The sequence below is a fragment of the Phalacrocorax aristotelis genome, chromosome 3, assembly GCF_949628215.1.
Source record: "Phalacrocorax aristotelis chromosome 3, bGulAri2.1, whole genome shotgun sequence".
Lineage (NCBI taxonomy): Eukaryota > Metazoa > Chordata > Aves > Suliformes > Phalacrocoracidae > Phalacrocorax > Phalacrocorax aristotelis.
The window spans coordinates 119757731-119779937 of record NC_134278.1 but is presented as its reverse complement, the minus strand read 5'-3'; the positions used below and the strand labels follow the sequence as shown (position 1 = coordinate 119779937).

The 22207-nt window shown below is 39.4% G+C and overlaps 1 protein-coding gene across 4 annotated transcripts in view; it reads left to right on the top strand.

Moving 5' to 3' along the window:
• Positions 1-19617, top strand: part of CNST (consortin, connexin sorting protein) — a 62092-nt gene extending 42475 nt beyond the window's left edge. For 3 of the 4 annotated variants that reach the window (XM_075089353.1, XM_075089352.1, XM_075089351.1), the window contains 3 exons: positions 5072-5934; positions 13468-13603; positions 15289-17202. In XM_075089353.1, coding sequence (XP_074945454.1) covers positions 5072-5934; positions 13468-13603; positions 15289-15494 — 1205 coding nt within the window. In that variant the 3' untranslated portion in view covers positions 15495-17202. Of the gene's footprint in view, positions 1-5071; positions 5935-13467; positions 13604-15288; positions 17203-17938 lie in introns of those variants that run through there. The other variant, XM_075089354.1, reaches the window with a different exon arrangement.
• The last annotated feature ends 2590 nt before the right edge of the window (positions 19618-22207 follow it).

Below are 22207 nucleotides of genomic sequence, written 5' to 3'. Positions count from 1 at the left end.
ACACTCGAGGGCAGAGAGGCCCTGCAGAGGGATCTGGAGAGCTGGGCAATCACCAACCGTATGAAGTTTAACAAGGGCACATGCTGGATTTTGCACCTGGGGCGCAGCAACCCTGGCTGTACATACACACTGGGGAATAAGAGGCTGGAGAGCAGCTCTGCTGTAGAGGGACCTGGGGATTCTGGTCAACAGCAAGCTGAACGTGAGCCAACAGGGTGCCCTGGCAGCCAAGAGGGCCAACCATGCACCAGGGGTGCACCAAGCCCTGCATCGCAGCCGGGCGAGGGAGGGGATTGTCCTGCTCTGCTCTGCGCTGGTGTGGCCTCACCTTGAGCGCTGTGTGCAGTATTGGGCGCCACAGGACATTAAGGATATAAAGCTACTAGAGAGTGTCCAGAGGAGGGCCATGAAGCTGGTGAAAGGTTTAGAGGGGAAACTGTATGAGGAGTGGTTAAAGTCACTTGGTTTATTCAGCCTGGAGAAGAAGAGACTGAGGGGAGACCTCATCGCAGTCTACGGCTTCCTCACAGGGGGAAGAGGAGGGGCAGGCACTGATCTCTTCTCTGGTGACCAATGATAGGATGTGAGAGAATGGCAGGAAGATGTGCCAGGGGAGGGTTAGGTTGGATATTAGGAAAGGGTTCTTCACCCAGAGGGTGGTGGAGCACTGGAACGGGCTCCCCAGGGAGGCATAACAGCACCAAGCCTGACAATATTCAAGAAGCAGTTGGACAACGCTCTCAGATACATGGTGTGAATTTGGGGTTGTCCTGTGCAGGGGCAGGAGTTGGACTTGATGGTCCTTGTGGGTCCCTTCCAACTTGGGACATTCTATGATTCTATGAAGAGTGTATCAGCCAGGGTGTTCAGGAGAATCAGGAATTAACGAGGATACAGAGTCACAGTTCTCTACATGTATGGATCCTCTTCATCATCATCCTCATTTACCATGACCCCTATACCACCTGTTCTCTGTCTCTTCTTGTAACCTAACTAAACACAAAACAGTGAAACAAACATGTTCTGCAGCTCAGAAAGCAGAACAAAAGAACCCAGTGCTTTTTATTTTTGGATGGCTGGACATTCCCATGGAAAAAAATTAGGCACTTAAAATTTTTCCATTGTTTTTATTCCAAGTGGGAACAAAAGCCTTTTGGAGAGTAGAATTTCTGAACATTTGAAACTTCTGAACTAAGGAGCATTTTCTGTCAATGTTAAAATACTGTAGTACAACATCTAGACATATTAAACTTAATGTGGAAGTAACTAATGGTGTAAATGGATTGTTTGGGGGGGGTCTTAATGTAATTCTTGTCAAAATGTCCTCAATATTATTGGGTTCGTGTGAAATTTTTGTCAATTAATAAAGCTATGCCATCCAATAGAAAATGGTTCTGCTGAGAATCTTCCAGCAGTGCTAAATACTTTTTCAACACAAAGCTATGGATATTTCAAGTCTAACTCAATTTTAAATGCTTAAAATTTGTGAAAGATGCTTTTCACAAATTAGCATGTTCTTGAGAAAGTACCCTGACGGGTCTCTTGATCTGTTAAGGCAGTGCATGGTCTGTTAGCTACTGCTGCCCCTCACCAAGTCAATGCGTCAGCAGCACGGGGCTGAATGATTTTGTTGCAGTTAGAATGTTTTGGGTAGGGAAGGCATCAATATGAACTAATACAGAAACCAGACAAAGACATTCCATAACTCTGAATTTGCATTCAGTGCTCTGCAAAGAGTATTCAGGCTGGCTGAGTGATCCAGCTCGGGACTAGAAGCAATATGGCCATTTGGGGCTGGGTCTTGATTTTGCCTAAACCCCAGCAAAATTCTATACTATAATAATTGTACAGTTCCTGATATTCAAACTAACCTGGTCAGCATTAGCCTAAATGCATGGGTCTTCTCACTGAAAACTTAGAATGCTTGTTTTCTGCTTTTTGGGTGGGCTTTTTTTTCTACAACATGAAAAATGAGAAGTAAATGTGTAACCTTCTTCTCTTAGAAAATTATCTGCCAGTCTTCAGGGGTAACTACTTAACTCACTTAGCTGCTGGTAGTAGAAGTCTGACTGACAGTACGACAAGAAAAGGAAGTTCTCCAGTGGTTTGAAGACTGTCCTTCATGTGAATTCATATGCCCAAAATAAGACTTTATCTAGCAGTTATCAATAACAAGAAGTATTAACTAGTATGTAGAGAGATATATATTACATTGTAGAGATTGTTGCACTGTGCTGTGGTGGCATCTTTGGAGTAAAATCACACTTCCTTACTAACCTAAAGTAAAAATTACTCCATTGACTTATTGCAGGCATTTGGGAACGTATGTTTATCCTCTGTAGGCAGCTGACCTGAAGAATTCATGATTCCTCTCTCCTGGGGATACAGTGACCAAGAAACAGCTTTATAAGAAGTTGGCTAGTCAGGATTTCTGGGAGAGTCACTGAATCAGTTTTCTGCCTTTCTGAGCAACAGTTGTGAATAGCCTGTTCTGTTACATTTTCCTTTCTGGCAGATTTTTTCTTTGAGTCTACCAGCAGAGAGAACTGGATCCTTAAAGCTATGTGTATATATTAAAAGATGAGATTTGATACATCCCTTATCCATTAATGTATTCAGCTTCTGACTGAGAGCCTTAATAATGTTAGTGTTAACTAAAGATAATCAAATTCATGTGTTTCATGAACCTTTTCTAATGAAATGAGGAATTTAATAAAATGTTTAGCATAAGTTTGTGGTATGTACATATAGACCTGTTTCCAAGGTGGGGAGAAACTGCTTATACCCTGTTTTCTTTTAGGTCATATAGGATTTATTTTTAAATGGGACAAGGGTCAAAGGTGGAGAAGTGTGAATTCTCCGCTGGTAGAATGCCATAGGTCAGTACTTTCTCTGCTAGGCTGTCTTGGATTAACAGGATAAAAAAAGTGGTGGCTACAAGTTTCTGTGGTGAACAAAGCAAGTGACAATTTTAAAGTAATTGTGCTTTGGAAAAAAAAACCATTTCTTAAATTACCCTAAGTGCTTTTATTGCTAGAAAATTGTCAGTAGCCACTTTGTTGTATATCTCTGACAGATAAAAATCACTGCTGCGTTGGTGGGTACATCTTCGTTTAACTTAGTAGGAAAAAGCATCTTTTCTAATGAAGCGTTAAAGTATTTGTCTTAGCTTGCCTTGAGTCTAGAGTGGGCATGGGTTGTTTAAAGCACGTGTTTTGAAGTAGGTGTAAAGAAAACATTGAAAGCTGCTGAAAATTTGATGTGGAGCGTAACAATGACCATTACATCTTGGTTCCTGTGCATCTGTAGTTAGATAACAATGCTAGGATCATTTATTACTTTCTTAGGAACAGATCCCTGAGCTCAAGGGCCACCTCTTATGGTAAAGAATTTGATTTAATTTCCAATTCCATTAAATCTTTGTTGCAGTTGGGGCTGCCAGGAAAGGTGCCTGTTTTAATGTGGATGTATCCACTAGGAAAACTTGACAGATGGTAATAAAATCTTGTACCAATAATCCAGGCTGTGTTTGAACTCATGACCTATATGCGAAGGGCTCAGTGTCCTGTTACAAATCCCTTGAGCTATCTACTCATCTGTATCTAATTTTCAAAAAGTCCCTGTCTCATACCCTCTTCTTCTTTCAGTGTTTAATAAAGTTAGGTTCGCGTTTCTGTTTCTATCCTTCTATCTGTTAATGTTCTGATTTTTTTTTTCTGCATTTTGAGATGGTTGGATAGTCTCTTTTTCTGTTTCCAAGCCTGTCTTTATGCTACCTTATATTCCATTACCCTTTAAAATGGGGACAGTTTAGAATTTAATAAAACTCTTCAGCAGTGAATTAACGCAAACATTTCTTTAAAGACTAATGTATGTGACCCTGTTTCATGTGACAAGTTCAGGAAATTTCACAGATTTTAAGTGAGGTTTTAACAGGTGAGAAAGGACAAGATTGGCGTAGAGATCTTTAGTCATTCTTGTGAAAACTTACACAGTTAATAATGGCATTGTTTGATCTCTTTGTTGATCTATTCGTAAGATCTTTCTGCTTTTTGCTATGACCAAAAAATGCAAATGAGTGTTTTCCAAAGGTATTAATTTGTTGTTTGAGGTTATTACTATTACCATAACAGTAGTCCTATTATAACATAGTCTTAACGTAGTTTTTATTGAAGTATGGAATAAAAGACAGTTTCTGTCATAGCTAGGTTGCTTTGCTATCCTAATTCTAAACACACCCTTTGTCTCTTCATAAGCCTAAAAGGGGAGATTTGGCTGTGAGTTTCTCATAATGGCTAACGTCTAATAATTTTATTGACAGCATGGGCTAACCACCTACTCCTTCATCAGCAGATCATGCCGATAGCAGGTCCTTGTTTCTCTGAAGTTTCAGATACGAAAAATCAGTTTTCATTTGTATTGTAAATGTGAATACAGAAATAAGCTGCATCCAATTGCATTTTTTAATATGTAAAAACTAACTTACGTATCCAAAAGGCAACATCTTTTTAAGCAGTCTGTTATGTAAAATATTGTAATTGGATATTTAATTTAGCATTAACCAAAGGAGCTAGTTACCCACTTAAAAGAATTAAATTTACAGTTTATTAAATTAGTACGATTTCAGCTTCTTTAAAGGAAATGCAGATATCTCCCTGTGTGATAACACTAGCATCAGAATACAGTTTTCTGTAAATAAGTGCATTAGTCTGACCTCCAGGCCCCCATGAGATGCACTTACATAAAATATGCTCTGGAAGAAATGTGGCTGTTCAGAAAGATACTTACATATTGTGCTTGAAGTATGGGAGTAACTCTTTTCAGGGGGGCACTGAAATATATGCTTTGCCTGCAAGAATGTGTGCAAATACTTTGCTGAGTCAGGAGTCAGCTTTTCAGACCACTAACAAAACTTCTATTCTGACTGGAGCATGAAACACCTGCCCTTTACGGGAGTGCATTTTAAAGCATTAGGTTACAACGTAATCAAATCACAGTATACTCTTTCCCTCCTGGGCTGATGCTTTGAATCATTTAAAAACACTGGAACTGTTTTTCCTGTTACACTTAGGTACTGAAACTTGTGCTGGCACTGGACCAAAGAAAGAAGATAAACAGCTGAGCACTAGTTCTCCAGGTGAAAACAAAACTGAGAGACAGACAGAGGCAGCAAGCCTTTGGGTAGCTGCAGGAAAGGACCACATGGAGGAGCAGCACTGCAGTGCTGAATCAACGTTGCCACACACCCAGTCCACAGGGACAGTGGGCAGGCCTTCTTCGGACTGTTTGTCATCTGGGGATGCCGGTAAAGATAACAGTTTGCAGCTGAAAGAAAGACAGCTCTCTAAGGATGCGGAAAAAATAGAAGGCACAGCTGGGGAGCCTGGAGTGAAACTCCCTTTTGAGCCAATGGTAGATGCTTTGGTTTTAACAGATGCTGATTATATGCCTACTGATTTGGTTCCTACTGATAAAGATGTGCAAGCTGATAGAAATCTGCTCAGATCAAAACATGCTGCTGGCTCTTCAGAAATTGCTAGTGGCCAACTTGGAAATAGTGATTTAAAGCAGCCTGATGATGATGATGAGAAATCCTTGCGGGACAGAACTGCATCGGAGGTATGCTCTGGGTGTAATAAAGTGTCTGAGCATGAGAGTACTGCCCAGTCACAAGTACACAAGGAAATACAGAGAACAGCAGGACAGGAGGAAAAGGTAAATAATGAAGAACAAGAAGATTTATTTCTCAGATTTTTAAATGGTAACATAATAGACACCGAAGAATCATTTGCAGACTTAGCAAACCAAGAGGACTTTGACACTGTTCCAGATATTTCACCTGAACGAGGATCTTACAACTCACTGGAAGCTTTATCACTAGATGACAGCTTTTCTTCGCTTGATGAACTTGCAAGAAGGATAGAGATTGCAGAGGTAAATACTGTGAATCCTATAAAATCTTCCATGTTTATCTCAAAATATTTTAGATATTGCCAACTTCAAAATGTGTTAAATATTCCTTTGTATATCTCTCTTTTTATTCTGAAAAGAAATCTATACTTACTTAGTTGTTCTGGGTTAATTCAGAAGAAAGTTTCTTTTTGCCTGTCTGCCCCCTTCATGACTAGCAGTGCTCTGTGCTTCTACAGATTTTTACATATGAGTGTGAACACCTTTTTTGATTTTTTTATTCTGACAGAGACTGTTAGGAGATGGCCTGACAGTTCCTGTTAAATCACAGTTTCACGTCAGATATCTACATAATGCCTGTGATGTAACATGTGGTTTGTTTCTATCCGTAGAAGAAAATGTGCTTTTCTGTGCCTATTCCATACAGGGTCAGAGCTACAGATGTAATAAACTCTATATATGAATGTATGGGCTTCTAATTTTAGTTTAGGCAGTTTTGTGGTTCAACCAAAACAAAGAAAAGAACTTATAAGTCTGGATCCACCTTTCCAAATCACTGCTGATAGGCCACAACAAGGATGAGTGCTTCATAAGCTAAATTGCTCTTCTGAAAATATAGAAGGTTTATTGCTTTGGGACTTTTTTGGAGAGCGTTTGATGACATCTTCGCTTTACTTGTCTTCTGCTTTTGGTGCGTTTGCAACCATGGGACCTTAAAAGCTTTTTCATTACATGAAAAAATGAGATTATTGTGAAACAACGTGATTTTGGATGCTGGAGGGGGAAAACTTGTAAAAAGATATATTCTTAGTTCATCTCTATTTTTAATGCATTTAACAATACAACAGCCCTTGGCAATAAAGTAGCAGTACTTCTCTATAGATCAGAAGCTAATGCACAGAGACCAGGAACCCATGATCACTCAGGGACTGCAGCCAAGCAGGGAACTAAATACTGGGGATCCATGCTGGTGTTATTACCTGTTTGGCAAAATCTCCAGAGCTGGAAACTGAGCATTTTGGTCTTTCTCCCCACCTAAATAGCTTCTTATCTCCTTCCCAAGACCATTCATCCTGATCTGTCCCTAAAACACCTTGGTCTTTCTGTGGGATGTCAGGAAGTATACCGCAGAGCAGGACAGAGGGTCATGTGCACAATGCTGTGCACAAGCTCTTGACAACACGCAGATGTGGGAACCCACATACACGTTCATACATGTAATCAAATTTTTGCACTAAATCCATTGGCTTGTGTTCACTTAGAGGATGGTTTTGAAAAAGATCATTTTATTGACAGTCAGTGCTAAGCCCATATATGTGTATAACAGAAGAGTAATTTAAATATCATCCCTCAGGATTAGATTTCTTTTGAACCCACTGAAAGTTCAGCATTTTAAGATGCAGGAGAGAACCGTTCTGTTTCTTATGGAAAAATCCTAAATTAATCCTGTAGCAACTATTTTTAAATTGCTACGTTTGTGCCATTTGGGATGGGATAGGAAGCAGCATAGTGATACTGTTAGAAAAATTATGCTTGTATTGACTGGCCCAGTGATCAATGATGATCCTTTACAGGGAATCTAGTTTCACTTCTAGTTTGCTATCCCGATGCTAGGACTGCCAGTACTCTGAGGGCCAGTTGAGTCTCTGGAGAGGAAAAAGTACCTTAAGTCTTTCCCATAGTACTTTGTCTGGCCATATAAGGCATAATGTTGGCTGACACTGGTGGGAGTCTTTTTAAGTCGTTCTTAGCAAGAGGCCTGAGTTGTGTTTGAGGCAGGGGGTTTAAAACAGGGAGAAGGAGGATTAATCTCAATACCGATTAAAATTTGTAATATGCAGCATCTGGGACTGTTTTGCAATACCTGAAATTTCCTGATGCAGCAGGGTGAGTTAAGGACAGCACAGCAGCTTGTATTGTTTCATTATACACTTAGATCTTGTTCTTCCAGTTAATCTTACCACCTATCATTACCTTAGGGGTTGCTTTTCAGAAGTGGACAGCACTTACAGCTTCTCTGGAAGACACCAGCAGTTGAGAGAGTTTGGCACTGCTGAGAAAGCAGCACTGTTAACGTCCTTTCACTGGTTTTGTTTTAATGCTAAAATAAGGTTCCACTGACCTTTTGACAAGTACTTGTGAAAGACATACCTAGAAAGTACATTGGTGGCCACATGAATGAAATTAAATGCATTACACAACATGTACCAGTATGACAGTAAAAAAAAAAATATATTAATTTGACTGTGATTAAACTATTTATAAAAATGCCACAAATAAGTTAGAATGGAAGGCAGAAGTAAAAATTATTCTGAAGTAATCCAGGTACAAAAATCATATGATAGGACAAAATTTCATTAATACTCTTCAATGGAGGTGTAACATTAACTTACTGAAAATGGGGAAGGGTAAGTACTTGTGTGTGTATGTACAGTTAGGAAGTTTTGTTTGACCCCATATTGAGATCAAAGAATTATCTCATGGAGTTCTTTAATTTAGGTCCTTTGTGTCTAGCATTTACAATAACTAATTACAAGACTGAAAATCTACTAAATTATGACCCTGGCTTTAAATAATTGCAAAACTGAAGTAGTAGTTTACATATTGTACAGTCCTTTATACTGGGTATTTCTTCACTAGTAACACAACAACGTTCAAATGATGGAAAATCACTGTAATTTTATAGAAAATAAATTCATACAGCTAACAAAGACCTTTGAAGCAGTCAGCAGTTGGCAGCAACAGATTTCAGAAGTGTATAACCTCTTCTTAGATCTCTTTGCTATAGTTTCTGTGAGAATGAAATGACACACCAGCAGTCCAACAAATTGCAACCTCAACAATGTAAGCTGCATTTTGCCTTATGAAATAAAGTCTATAACATAAGATTTTTATCTGAGTGATGATTAGGGAAACAAGTAAAATCTTAATGTTTTCCTTATTCAAAAATTATCATTTGAAATTTCTTTCAGGAAGGCAAAAGATAGTGTGACTGTCTATCACAACGTAAGGTAGCAGCTTTTGGTTGGCACTTTTTGTACCCCAAGACTCTTTAAAGTACTGAGTGTGTACTGACTAGCAGCTGATCTGCTGGCAGAAATGAAGTCTCCACCTATCTGTACTAGTTCTGGAGGCAATGCTTGGTTGAGATCCCCTGTTCTCTTGTACAGCTTGGGTCCTGTAGTTTTGAGTTTGCAAGAATTGTGTTTCCACATGAAATGCTTACACAGTGTCTGAGCTATTTATGGCTGTATAAAGGACCCCCACTACTTGCCATGCAAGCATATTAGGAGAAAAATGGTTAGAGTCTGATGCTGTGGTATGAATCTGCTAAGTTAGCTCCTTTTCAAAGTCAAATTATTCATCTATCTGATGTATTTCATTAGTGAAGGGTTTGTCTGCAGCTTATAGCTTAATCCAGGGCAGTCTTGCTTTTTGTCAGTTTGTCATACAGTTATGGATTACCATTTTAAAAAACTCTAGTATTTCTAGAAATAAAACTATAGGCATTTGCCAAGTAACTGAATAAGGAATGCAGCCCACAGAAGAATACACAAACAAAACTCGTCCTTGAGTAGTTCTCTGCATTCAGACCAAAATACTTCATACGAGGAACTTTTCTTCCCAGATCCCAGTTTGCAGTGCTTCCAGTTTGGGGAGGTCTACTTGCTTCTGTATGCTACAAATGATTCCAGTAGTCAAGTTTGATCTGTTTTCTCTAAGAGCTTGAAGTACAGGTCCTTCTTTTCATAGTTTCGTCTAATATGTTTATAAGTACATATACACATCATATTTGGTGAAAATATGTATAATGTAAGAAGTTTTGTAAATATTTTATTAGCAAATGCTGTTTTAAACAGAGACAGGTAGTTTAATTAGAGCTTTTTTTTTTTCTTATTTTGCAGCCAGCATATTAAGCATTATCCAAAAAGGTTTAAAACTTTTCAGTGAAGCAGAATCACTTTGTAGTAATAGCGGTAAAAACAGAAAAGCTAAAATATTTAACAGCATTTCAATTAACCAACTGTCATTGCTGCTTTTCTTTTTGACTGTTGGTCAGAATGCCACCACATATCTGTGTGCCATTTTCAGTTCCTGTACGGGAATGATAAAAGCTCCAGTCAAAAGATTTTGTAAAGGCCAGTGATGCTGAGTGAGTCAGCTCAGTTACAGAGATGCTGCAAGAGCACCTTTTGTTAATTGTCTAAGTTAGAATTAAGAAAATTTTCAATGTTTTAGTAGGGTCCTTTATGTAGCTCTTTCATGTAACACAGAGCTCTTTGCAGTGCAGCTTGGTGCAAGCCTACGTTTTTCCTCCTGTGGCTCAAGTCAAGCAGAGGCTTGTGGTCAACTGTATTAACCACAGTTCCCACATTAACTTTCAGTTTCAATAATGTATTCTGCCTTTTTAAATTCCTCCTGCCTCCTGAAGGCTGGGATGGAAAACTTCAAGTCTTGCATGGCAGCTACATCCCTGTCCTTGGACGTTTAATTACTGGGAGATGGGTCTAATACAATTAGTTTGCATACTGCTTGAAATCTTTCTAAATGATAGCTATTGTAGAAAAATACATTTACAGTTGTTCCGGTTGAGTGAGATTATATTTGTAGCAAGACGGACCCTATTCTTACACGACAATCTTTCTTAAAATAAAGGTGTCTTTATGAGTGAAAATAAGAAAAATAAAATGTGATGTTTTTCATTAGATGTTTTTGAGCTGCAGTTGAGAATACACTGGAAAAGAAGGTGTAAATATTGCTTTATGCAGAATTCATATGTTTACATTTATATTTGCATTTTAACAATAGACTGTATTCTCATTAGGAGGCATTGATTTGCAGGTTCTTTGAAGAACAAAAAAAAACCTTAATTATGTGACTCGTGAAATTCAAAGGCAGATGAAATATTCTAGATATGAATTACATATCACGTAAAGGGGACATTCTTAAAAATACGGTCTATGGCTTTTGTTGGGCCAGGAGAGTAACAAGCAAAAGCCCTTGGCTTCCCCTTTTTAAGCAAAAGAAGTTCAGAATAGAGAAACCTGTGCAGTGTCAATAGTTCTTCATACCTTTAGAAGTAAATCCTGAAACATAGCCGTGTAGGCTGACAGGGAAAGTAAGTGAACCTCGTTGTTGCAGGACTTTCCTTCGCAAGCCTTTTACATAACTGCAGTCACTGAAACACACATTTCCACATAATCCTGTCAATGATAGCCTTCTCGTTTTAAGGTTGGAGAAGGCAGAGCTTGTGACACAGTTGTTCAAAAACTACCAAGAGCCAACAGACAAAATGAAGTCTCTCAGTCTGAAATGAGTACTTGCAGAACAGACCACCGCATACTGATCTTAGGGCAGACTGGTAGAAGCGCCCCACCGGCCCTGGGTGACGTTCCCGCCAAGTGCAGTCCGAGCCACTTACGAACACGCGTGCCAGGCGACATCTAGCCTGCTGCGTGGGTCGTGCCGCGGGAGCCATTGATCCTCTTTAGGAAACCAATGCTGTACACAGAAGCTTAAAATAATCTACTGTTTTAAAGGACGTAATTTCATCTCCACCCTCACAAATAAATAAGTCAAATTAATGCACTCCTACACAATCCCCCGTCCTTGTCACAACAAGAAAGCGTAAGTGTTGATTTTCTGGCTGGCCTGATAAATTTTCATGGCAGTTCTGCAAGGCTAATTTAACATTACAAGAAGCGTCACCCCAGTGCACTCATCTGTTGTGATGAGACACTTGCGGGCTATTATTTCAGGTTCATTTGTCCCAAATAGTGATCCTCCATATGTTGACTTAAACAATTTCTTTCCACCACCTCCACACTTTCAGTACTTTGTAAGTACTCCATTGCATTCTTTCATTAAATAATACGTTCAAGCTCTTGAGCAGATAATCAAAAGGGAAAGTGAATATCAGAAGAAGTGTGGCAGAGATCCTTATCCTCTCAGTTGTGATTTTGGGGAAAAATTGTTAAACTATAGGCATATACCCGCAGTGACCAACTCTGAGTTGCTCAGGGCAATATTTTTGGTCCAGCTGAGGACTAAAAATACTGCCAGACTAGAGACCAGCAAATGTAATTGCCACATTTACCAGTTAAAGTGTTGCAAACACCAAATGCCATAGTCGGTACAGTGCCTATTGGATTGTGCTCTGCATTTCGCTGCGGTCAATGCACCATCCCTCCATTTACAGCGTGCATCAACACATTATGCATGAAGCAAGTTTAGGGACATAAGTGATGAAGTCACTTGTTTTCTGTTTTTCTACAGCTCTTACAAGTGCAATGCAAACCAGTTTTTATGCATGGTCTTTTAATGTGACTAGATTATGGGGAGAGTTAAGCAGCCAGTTGTCTGCAACTACAGTGTTATCTGGAAAGTTGCTTTTTTTCCACTTTGAGTTTTTGTGAAAATTATAGGCATCTGGGGTCATCTCCTACATAGATGAGTTGCAAATGCAGTTGCAAATGTGGTATGTTTTCTTATCTGTAGCGCAAATGTATACAGATTACTTCTTAATTTAACAAATGTTATTGCTTATCTACAGAATAAGTTTTTAAAAGTTCTACTCAGATTTATGAAGAGATGACTAAGACTTTTTTTCAGGTAAAGATGATCTCAAGATAAAGAAGGGCATGTCTAAATATGCTTCCTGGTTTAATTTCTGTTTATTTCTAGCACAGCAGGAACTGCTTGCTCAGGAAAGCATTTTTCTCCTGATACTTTCCCTACTTTAATTTCTTTAATAACTAGGAAATTACAGACTGCTCAGGCTGGTGTAACATACTAGTATGGCTTAGCATATGCTCTTGCAGCTAAGCCAAATGCTGTAGCAAAGGAAAGAGAAGTTACGGTTTATTGACTTGCTGACTGTATTACTATTTGTGCAAACTGTTTAGGTGACCAGCCTGCAGGGAAGGATTTTTGACCTGCTGCTGTATCCAGAGGGCTTATTATAACGTGGAGCTGGAATCTATACAAAGCATTGCAGCTTTCTTTTTCCTTGGTGTTACCTCTTTTTGGTTTTGTGGCCCCACTGTAGCTCGTTGTCCACCCTGGGGAGCCAATTGCAATGCTGGAAACCAATCTCACAATAAGCATTTGAATGCCTCTGGCAGGATTATATCTTTGGAGAGGCGGCAGCCTTTTCACTTGTCACCGACTTCTTATTGCCCTCTGATCATGGTGGTTTTGTTACAAACCTTCCTCACCACTACCCCAATCCATGTGATTTAATAATGTGAGCTTACAAAGGAACTGTCGCAGTGAATACAAAGTATGATCCAAACAGTAAATATATGTGTATTTAACTTTGATAGCAATTAAAGGCAAATAGTGTCAGCAGACAGCAGGATGATACTGCAGCAGTCCTGCACATTAAGGAGTTGATATATTCAAGAAGGAGGTTTCACGAGTGCTGCAGTGTTCAAGAAAAGTAGAATGGAAACTGTTTTTAACTGTTTAGCTCATGTCCTCAACCAGTGGCTGTTAAACAGATCTCATGCTTGGATTTCTCACAGCTCTTGTGCCCCTCACTGTCTTTCCTGATAGATTGCCCCAGCGGAAGGATTGGTGTCAATACTAAAGAAGAGAGATGACAGGGAAGGAAAAACAATCGCTCAAGCTCAGCAAAGGCAAACAAAGAGAAGAGTGCGATTCCAAGAAATGGAAGACACATTAGATCAAGGTAATTTAAATATCTTTATTCAGGTGTTGCACTCTTGGGGAGCGAATGGTGTCGATCTTTTTGTTCACAAGAGCAAAGGGGGCGTTCATTGTACATACTGTCTTGGCTTTTTAAAACTTAATCAAGTAATTAGCAAAGGTACCAATCGAAGGTTATTCTGTACCAGATTTGAGTAACAAGGCTACAGAAGGATACAATAAGTATACTTCTGTTTTAAAGCTCGGGTGAGACTGAAGCCGTAGGGTTTTTCCTCTGGCTGAATGATTTGTGAGTGACATCTAATGGACGTCCTTTCATTAAGGTTTAGAGCTTGGAGGTGGGAGGTGTAGGCTTTCCCCCTAAATCTAATCCATGTAGGTAAAGAGGGATGCAAAAGAAACAAGTCTGTTGTGCTTTGCCCACAGGTAGCTTTCCAACCCTTTCCAGTAGACCATGGGATTGGAGGGTGTCTGATTTTAACCTTGCTTTATAATTAAACATCTGTATGTATTTGCTAGCTGTCATTAATTTTGGCCAAACACTTTACTGCCTTTTTGATGGGCTAAATAGAATCATAAGAAATACAGTATAGATTTTGTTATGCTTTTCTTTAAGATCTCTATGACTCAAACTAAATAGATGTTAAGAAAAATACTTTTGGTTACTAATGATAGCACTTTCTATATCTACTGTGTGTGCCTGTCACCGAATGGTATTAATGGCGCTCTTCAGTGATTAAAAGTGTCTTAAGTGTGTCTCGTGCACTGAAAATAAAATCTGTTTGCTACCCCAAAGGGAACTTATCCCATCTTTTTTCTTGAAATTATTTTAAAACAATTTATGTTTTAAATAAAATTTCAATTAGAGTTTCTGCTATGATTTTTCCCAGGGATTTAGTGATTAAAAATAAATGTATTTTTGTTATTGTTATTATTGTTATTAATATGATTTCAAACACAAAAAAAGGTGCTTGAATGTTTCTTCTTTTTTTTTTCTTTTCCCCTGTTTCTTCTCCCTGATGTAGAGTGAAGGGAGTTCAGAAATTTTCTTAGAGCCTCTCCAATCTGACAGAAAATGCAGATGATGTGCAGACATACAAGTTACCAAGGAAAAGCGAGGTTGTGAGGCTGTAGCAGCACCTCTGCAACCTCTTTATTGTTCCTACTCTGGAATAAACAGTCATGCAAATAGTTACCATAGAATAACTGAGATTTAAAATAACCCTTCACATTAGCTTACCCTGAAGGTTTTGTCTCTATCCTTACAGTCAAATGTGAGAGTAAACACAAACAGTTCATGGTAGTCAGTGACAGTACAAATGAAGCAAGAATGTTTCCATTTGTTTTAGTTTCAAAACTTTTGTTTCATTTCAACTATTTCCATGAAGGAAGGCTTTGGCTGTGCAACATTCTCATAGTTAAGTGTATTTTGCTTCATTGTGGAATGACTCTGCAAGTGATCTCAGCAAGGACAGGTACACAGGTTGCAGAAATTAAGCTGTATAATTATTTATGTTTCTGAAAAGACTGGGTAGAAAAACCTAAAGTTCCTGGTATGGATTACGGTCCCTTTGACAGGGTGAGCGTCATTAAATGTCTTTACCTCCTGACCCATTCACAGTAAAAACCTATCTCAGACTTTCTCACACGCATTCATATTGCTTTTTAGATCATCCTTTTTCACCTTTTCTGCTCTTATATTTACAGATGAAGTAGCTGGTGGCTCCTGTATTTTGCTGATCCTGCTGTGCATAGCAACTGTTTTCCTTAGCATTGGAGGAACTGCACTGTACTGCACCTTTGGTGACATGGAATCCCCTGTGTGTACTGATTTTGCAGCCAACATGGATTTCTATTATACCCAGATATTGCAGCGTATGGAAGAACTTAAACACTGGATAGCCTTGTCATAGTTGAAATGAGCAGAGACGGCACATTGAAAGCTCACCAATGGTTACTGGAGGGGGTAGAAAAAAATTGTGATTTCAAGTTCTCTAACACTTGCCACCTGTGGGTGATGTGTATTTGATGACGTACTTACACTTTTTTCTTAGAAATCAAGAAAATTCTAGTTTAGCAATCAGGTGGCAAAATGTTCACATCTTAAGCTGTAGCATTGTGGTATGGGAGAATAAAAGTTCTCCTCACCCTTTTGAGAGTAGGCAAGTAGCTTTTCAACAACCTGAGCAAGTGAAGGAGAAAGAAGAAAATGAACTGTCTTCTATACGCTCTCCCATTGCCACACATTGTGTAAGCAATCTCTGGAAGCTTAGTAAAAGGACAGCTTTAATTTACAGCTGTTTGTGCAAAGGTGTTGCCTCCAGCTATCATGCAATAAGTCTGTGTTTTATGGAAACATTATTTTTCTTCTAAGTCTTACTATTTTTCTCCATTTTAATTCTCCTGGTGAGCCATGTAATTGGGTGGAGCAAGAAGAGTGCAGTGGCATTCACAGAGCCCTCATTTGGTGATTAACAGGCTGACCCTGTATCTTGTAGCTTATGGTGAATATCGTGAGTGGGATAAATCTGCTGGCAGATTTCACTAAATTTCCTGCAACTTTACTCTCAATATTGTGTAGGCTGTTTTAGAAATGGAAGGTTAAAAAAAAGAAATCATTTTCTCACTAAACACAGAAACAAAAGTAAAATGTTTAGTAAATTATTCGTGTTAAATCGTAAAATGGCTTTGGCCAATCTTAAAGCACCTGGTGGCAGGTGTGGGGCTAACTGGATTTTCTGTCCAGCTATGTCACTGACTTGCAGTAATCACTTCGTGCCTCACCTTCTCCTCCATAAATGGGGAATAATGATCCTTGCCTTTGTCAGTGAATGTTTATTGCAATTAGGGCTCACGTCTGATTCATCCCAGATGAGTGCACAGGATCACTGAACTGCGTGGCTGCAGCCTCTGTCAATGAGTGAATGCTTATGTGAAGTGGGACTGATCCAACAGAATAGATGCGGAGGCTCACTGCAGATCTGCGGCATGCTTGTAGTCCAGGGAGCGCCTTCCAGCAGATGAAGCCCATTTGCATCTATTTGCCCTCCGGTTCTGAGACCTCTATTGTAAAATCTGTTCTTTTTCTATCAGCTATACAAACAAATTTACACCAGTACAGAGGGTCGTTTTAAATGGGTATTTCTATCACTTGGTGCTCAGCCCTCCCTGGGTGGTGTGTGAAACGCTGACTGACTGTGAAGGTGAGAATTGGGTACACAGGCCTTTGGCCCCCACTCTGGTCAAAATGTGGCGACTGTTCTTGCACAGAGCACAGTGGCCTAGCCCTGCTGAAGGTGTTAGTGTGAAATGATTCCTTTACACCTCAGGAAACAGCATTTTTGAGGGGTCCACTTCACTGCACGGTTTTCTGCTTACTAACATTGTATGATGCAGTGTGTTCAGGTTTAAAATATTATTTTGTAAAATACTATGAAATTAAATCTTCAAGATACTGCTCAGAATTATAACATTAAATGATCATGCTTTCTGGTATTTGCAAGCAAATTGTCCCTCTAGTGAGCTTGATTGTTCCTAACGCACTGTTACACCTAAACGGTTTTTAAAGTGAAAGTTAAAATCATGGGTTTTTTCTAGAATAAATTGCATGTATGATTTCTCTTTTGGTTCTCACTGCAGAGGCTTAGCTTATTTATGCCTTAGGGAGCTTCATGTGCAACTTTATATTAAACTAGCGAATTTAAAATGCCCAAAGTAATGAAAACTTTTGCTTTCCGAATGAAACTTCAGAACAGTAGTTTGGTATATTTTTTTGTTTGTTGTCCTCAGAGTATTATAATGCTGGGCTAATCTAAAGGAGAAAGGGAAAGACACTTTTGTATTTTAAAGTGTTACTGGCTGGTTCAGTTTATTATTTGAAGTCTGGTTTTGTTTATTTATTTAGTTTTTCTTTTAAAGAGAATCTTAATGTTCTTTTTTGGTAATTTACTCACAGTAATCAAAAAGCATGCATTCAGTTAAAATATGTATTTATAGTGACTATGTAGTTAGAATATCTTTTGGGTTTCTATAACTTTGCATTGAGTGTTTCAGGTTATTAAGTTTATTCCTGAAGAGGCAACTGTTGATTTCAATTTTAAAAAATCCTTTTAAGTTTTTTTGCACTTCACCACCAAAAAGATCAAGACATATATATAGAACTATTTATTCAAAAGTATATCAGATATGGAGATTTAAGATCCTCTACTTCTAGGTTCATTTAATTAAAACTATTTTAAAATAATTATTTTATTTAAAACTGTAAAGCTATTTAAAGTCAAAGTAATTTTTAATAAGCAGCTCAGTTTAAAATCAGTGGTTCAAATCCTGGTATGTCCGCCTTGTGCTTTATTCCCAGTGCAAAGACTCACTAGTATCAGCAGCACTACCTACAAGAGGACCATGAAGAAGTTGGGCACCACTTTACCAACATGTACTCGATGAAAATTGAGTGGCCGGGCGTTCTGTGTAACTCAGCTACCTTACAGTTGTGTTGTAACTTGGAGCATTCCTCCAGCCCTCCCAACCTATGCCAAGGTACCACACCTGCAGAGGCTCTCAGGATTTGAGGGAGCGGAAGGGGCACATACTCACAGGCTGCCCAGCTCCTGATCTGAGCTGTTCATGCCTCAGTTGCAACCAAGTGGTTGAATCTGGATCTAATTTCTGTTGGCATTCCTTTATAAAAAGCTGGTAGTACTAATTTTTGCTTTGTGTGACAATTCTGTTAGTCCAAGTAGTTTGCATGGTCTGTAGTACGTTATCAAACTTGCAGCTACCAACGTAACAAAATTTGCTTTGCGTTGAACTCCAGAGAGGGTGCAGGTAGGCCTGATGTTGGCCTTACTAATGCTCTGTTCTCTTTAGATGGCTGGTGACATTGCTTCTGCCTGGGTGACCTGAGGGGTTAGGGTCTTACGGTCAGGTAAATCCAAGCCAGTAGAAATAGTTTATTTGAACAGTTGTTCCTCTTGTCTGAGTATTCTGAGGTAAAATAATACTGAGCAACAGCTAAGATTGTTAGGAGTAGGAAGAAAACAGAGGAAAAAGACTTCCCCCCTTTGTGTATTTTAAAGCTTTGCATATAAGTTTATTTATTCTCTTTCCTTCCCTGCCACTGTCTTTATGGATGTTCTGCATGGCAGTATGGGAAACATAATAAGCCAGTGTAAAACCATTTGTAGTTGGTAGAAAAATTGAGGGAATGGTTCAGTACTTGACAGTAGTTAGAAGTAATTTCTTAAAATAGAACTGGATTGCAGGCTAATAGTGTACCTTCAGAGAAGCTGTGGCCACTTAACCACCTGCAGCACTCTACTAGAAACCCTGACCTTCCAGCTTATTCTTTGAGCATAATTATTTTGAAGAGTTGCTCACGATAGAGCAAAATCAACAAGACTTTTGATGTAGGTTCAGCATGCGCTGCCAAAAAGAGCTTTCTGATGACAGAATTAACACCCTCATCCCAAATAGCATAGACTACACCAAGAAAAGCGCTGTGCTGTAGCGTAGCTGTACTATACTACAGGCTTGTTTTCAAAACAGTGTCAGTAAGGAAGCAGATATTCCACAGCCCAGATATGCCAGCAGAAGTTTGTAATCTAGACACAACCCATGTTTTAACATTTTTCCAATATCTTTGCTTTCATATTTGGAAAATGTGTAGTCCTGGTGCTAAGCAGTAGGAAGTAGTCTAACAAAAAGGGAGATTCTTGTTTAAGGTTTTCGGGAGTAAAGGGCAAGCTTGAACTGTCAGATAAGCAGGGTAGATTGGAAGTCCATATTCCTGTGTGACTGGATACTATTCCACTCGATAACCTGAAGGGATGTTACCCTCCTAAGAAAACATGTTTGCCTACTTTGTACTGTAATGTAAAACCAAGACCATCTGAAAGGACTAGTAATTATTTGTAACAAATTGAACATAAGCTTCCTTTAGCAAAAGGAGTAAATAATTGTATTTGAAATGGTCACCCAAGCTTGTAATTTAATTACTGTAGAAAAAAAATAAACACTGTCCCAAAGAAAACATATGAACTTTTTTGGGTACTGTGATTTCTAAATGTATAAAAAGGCTGAGGTGATTTTCTGTGAAATTCAAGTAAATGAGCAGTAACTCCAATAAGAATTTCATGGTCAGACCCAAACCAGAATGGAAATGAGGATAAAAACACCTAAGGTTTGGGTTTTTTTTGGTGTAATGTAGTTTTCCTGGGTGGGTTGTTTCGTCTTTGCTTTAATAGCTAAACAAAAACCCAGCTTCTTCAGAGAGCCTGATTCCTCTAGACAGGTGGGTTTAAAGTACTAAAATGTTGCCTTACTGTATTGTTCTGAAAGCTAATTGACAGGCGGTAAGTGTCAGAGTTCCTAGTCACTGGGTGGATGACCTGCACAGTGGTCACAGGCCAGTCTGCATTTTGAGTTCAAATAAATAAATAAATAAATAAATAAATAAATAAATAAAAAGCCAATTCCAACTCAGCCCAACCCAGCAGCCTCTGATTTGAACAGGAGCTTGCCAATACTACATTTTGCAACATCCCCCCCCACTCTTGACTCTTCCCCCAAAAGCCATGGAATGAGCCCAACCAGAATTTTAGACTGCTAAAAAAGTAGTGAAATCCTAAGAGAAAATGAGGCAGGTTTATACATTTTGTTGTGGTTTTGTTATCTTTGTGTTGTTTTCAGGTTGTTCTTCACAGTCAGAAAAGGTGAGAACTACAATGAAGAAGGACCAAATAAGAGATTTTCATATAACTTCTTTGAAACCTGTGAGATATCATCTCAAACTAAATCATAACATAGCATCTGGCAACCTGGAGGCGTGGCCTAAGAGTTGTCTTTATGTGTAGAAAGAAATTGCTATTGTAAACAGTTCTTCTGTAAAGGCTGACGCCTGGTTTCAGGAAGACAAGCAGCTGATCTTACACTTCTGAGCCTTGATTAGATTCCTTACCAGAAGCATTGGTAATCCTGAGGAACCTGGATGGGCTTCCAGAACTGGTCAGTGAACTCTCCTGTCTGAAAGGCAGGCTTTGCCTTAGGCTTTGGCTTTGTAGACACAGCTGTGCTGATTTACTACTACTACAGACTGAGTTCACTGAATCTGTCAGTCACTGCTTTCATTCCTTGGTTCTCCTCAACAACCTTTTTGTGAACAGTCTTCTATCCCTGCCTTCATGAGGAGCTGCTGCAGTCTCTATCCATGTCTTCATCCCAATGAGTCCCCTTTTATTCCTTCTGTCTCCCTCCTGCTTTACCATTTCCTTCCCAGTATGAAACAGCATGTGTTCCATCATTCATAGGCTCATAAGGTAATTGAGTTAGGAAGGGACCTCAGAAAGTCTCTAGTCCAACCTTCTGCTCAAGGCAGGGTCAACTGAGATCAGACCCAATTGCTCAGGGCTTTATCCAGTCGAGTCTTGAAACTTTCCAAGGATAGAGGCTGCACAACCTCCCTGGGCATATTCCACTGCTTGGCTGTCCTCAGAGTGAAAAAGTTCTCCTTTATGCCCAGTCTGAACCTCTGTTTCAGTTTGTGGTCTCTCATCCTGCTGACATGCACTGCTGTGGAGAGCTTCTTAGTAACCTCCTCACGGTTACTGGAAGGCTGCTACTGGGTCCCCCAAAGCCACCCCTTCTCCAGGCTAAACACTGTGTTTTCTGGCACCGTCCTTCTGATCCTTCTTCTCAGTTTCTTGTCCACAGCATCTTCCTTCCCAGTAGGGATTTAAGACATTGCTTCTGTGAGGCTCCTTTATATCATTTGTGATTTATATTACTTTGAATTACATTGTAATTTTTCTTGGGCATAACATGAGCCTAGGGTTTACTGCATTCGATAATGTCCAAAAATTGTGGTCATCTCTTGAAGAAAATGACGATGGGGAGTAGATGCATGCTCTTTTACAGAGTTGCTCTGTGATAGCTAAGTTACGGAATTGATACCAGTGAATTTCAATCAAAGGTCTGATTCTGCACTTGGGATCATTCTAAGCTTGTTTTTAATGGCAAACAGGCTAAAATAAAAAAATTAGAGACAGCACTGAAGCACACCCAAAATTTCAATAGCATGTCTAATACCAGACCAAAATCCTCCATTAATCTAAAATTGCTGAGCTGCCCTTTCTTGAAAAAAAGTTTGAATCCAGCTTCACACGACAATAGAGCATTCAGCAATCTCCTCTTGCTTTTTTCCAAGAAACTGTCTGGCACAGTGTCATCGTTTAGCCAAGATGGGCCCCTTACTTGTTAGGGAAGTTTCCAGTAATGCTTCTGTCAAATGACAGTTGTTGATTGTGGCCCATTTCATTGCCTGGCATTGAAAACGAGTGAAGCCCCACTACTGTGCTTTCATAGACTGATCAGCTTTACAGCTCTCACCAAAAGCAACTTTAAGAGTGATAGCTATAGGTTTTTCTCAGAAAGTGCCGTGTGCCAAGTACTGCAATAAGAAAACTTCACTGGTTTTCACAGTTTTGCCAAAACACGACCAGAGTGCACAACTGCTGTTTGTAACGCGTGGGAGCAGTGCCAGCGCAGGGTTTCCCGCGGTGCCCCTCCTCGGCTGGTCAGCAGGCATTCTCTTCTCCTGAGCTGTCAGCCTTGCACGAGAAGGCAATGGGTG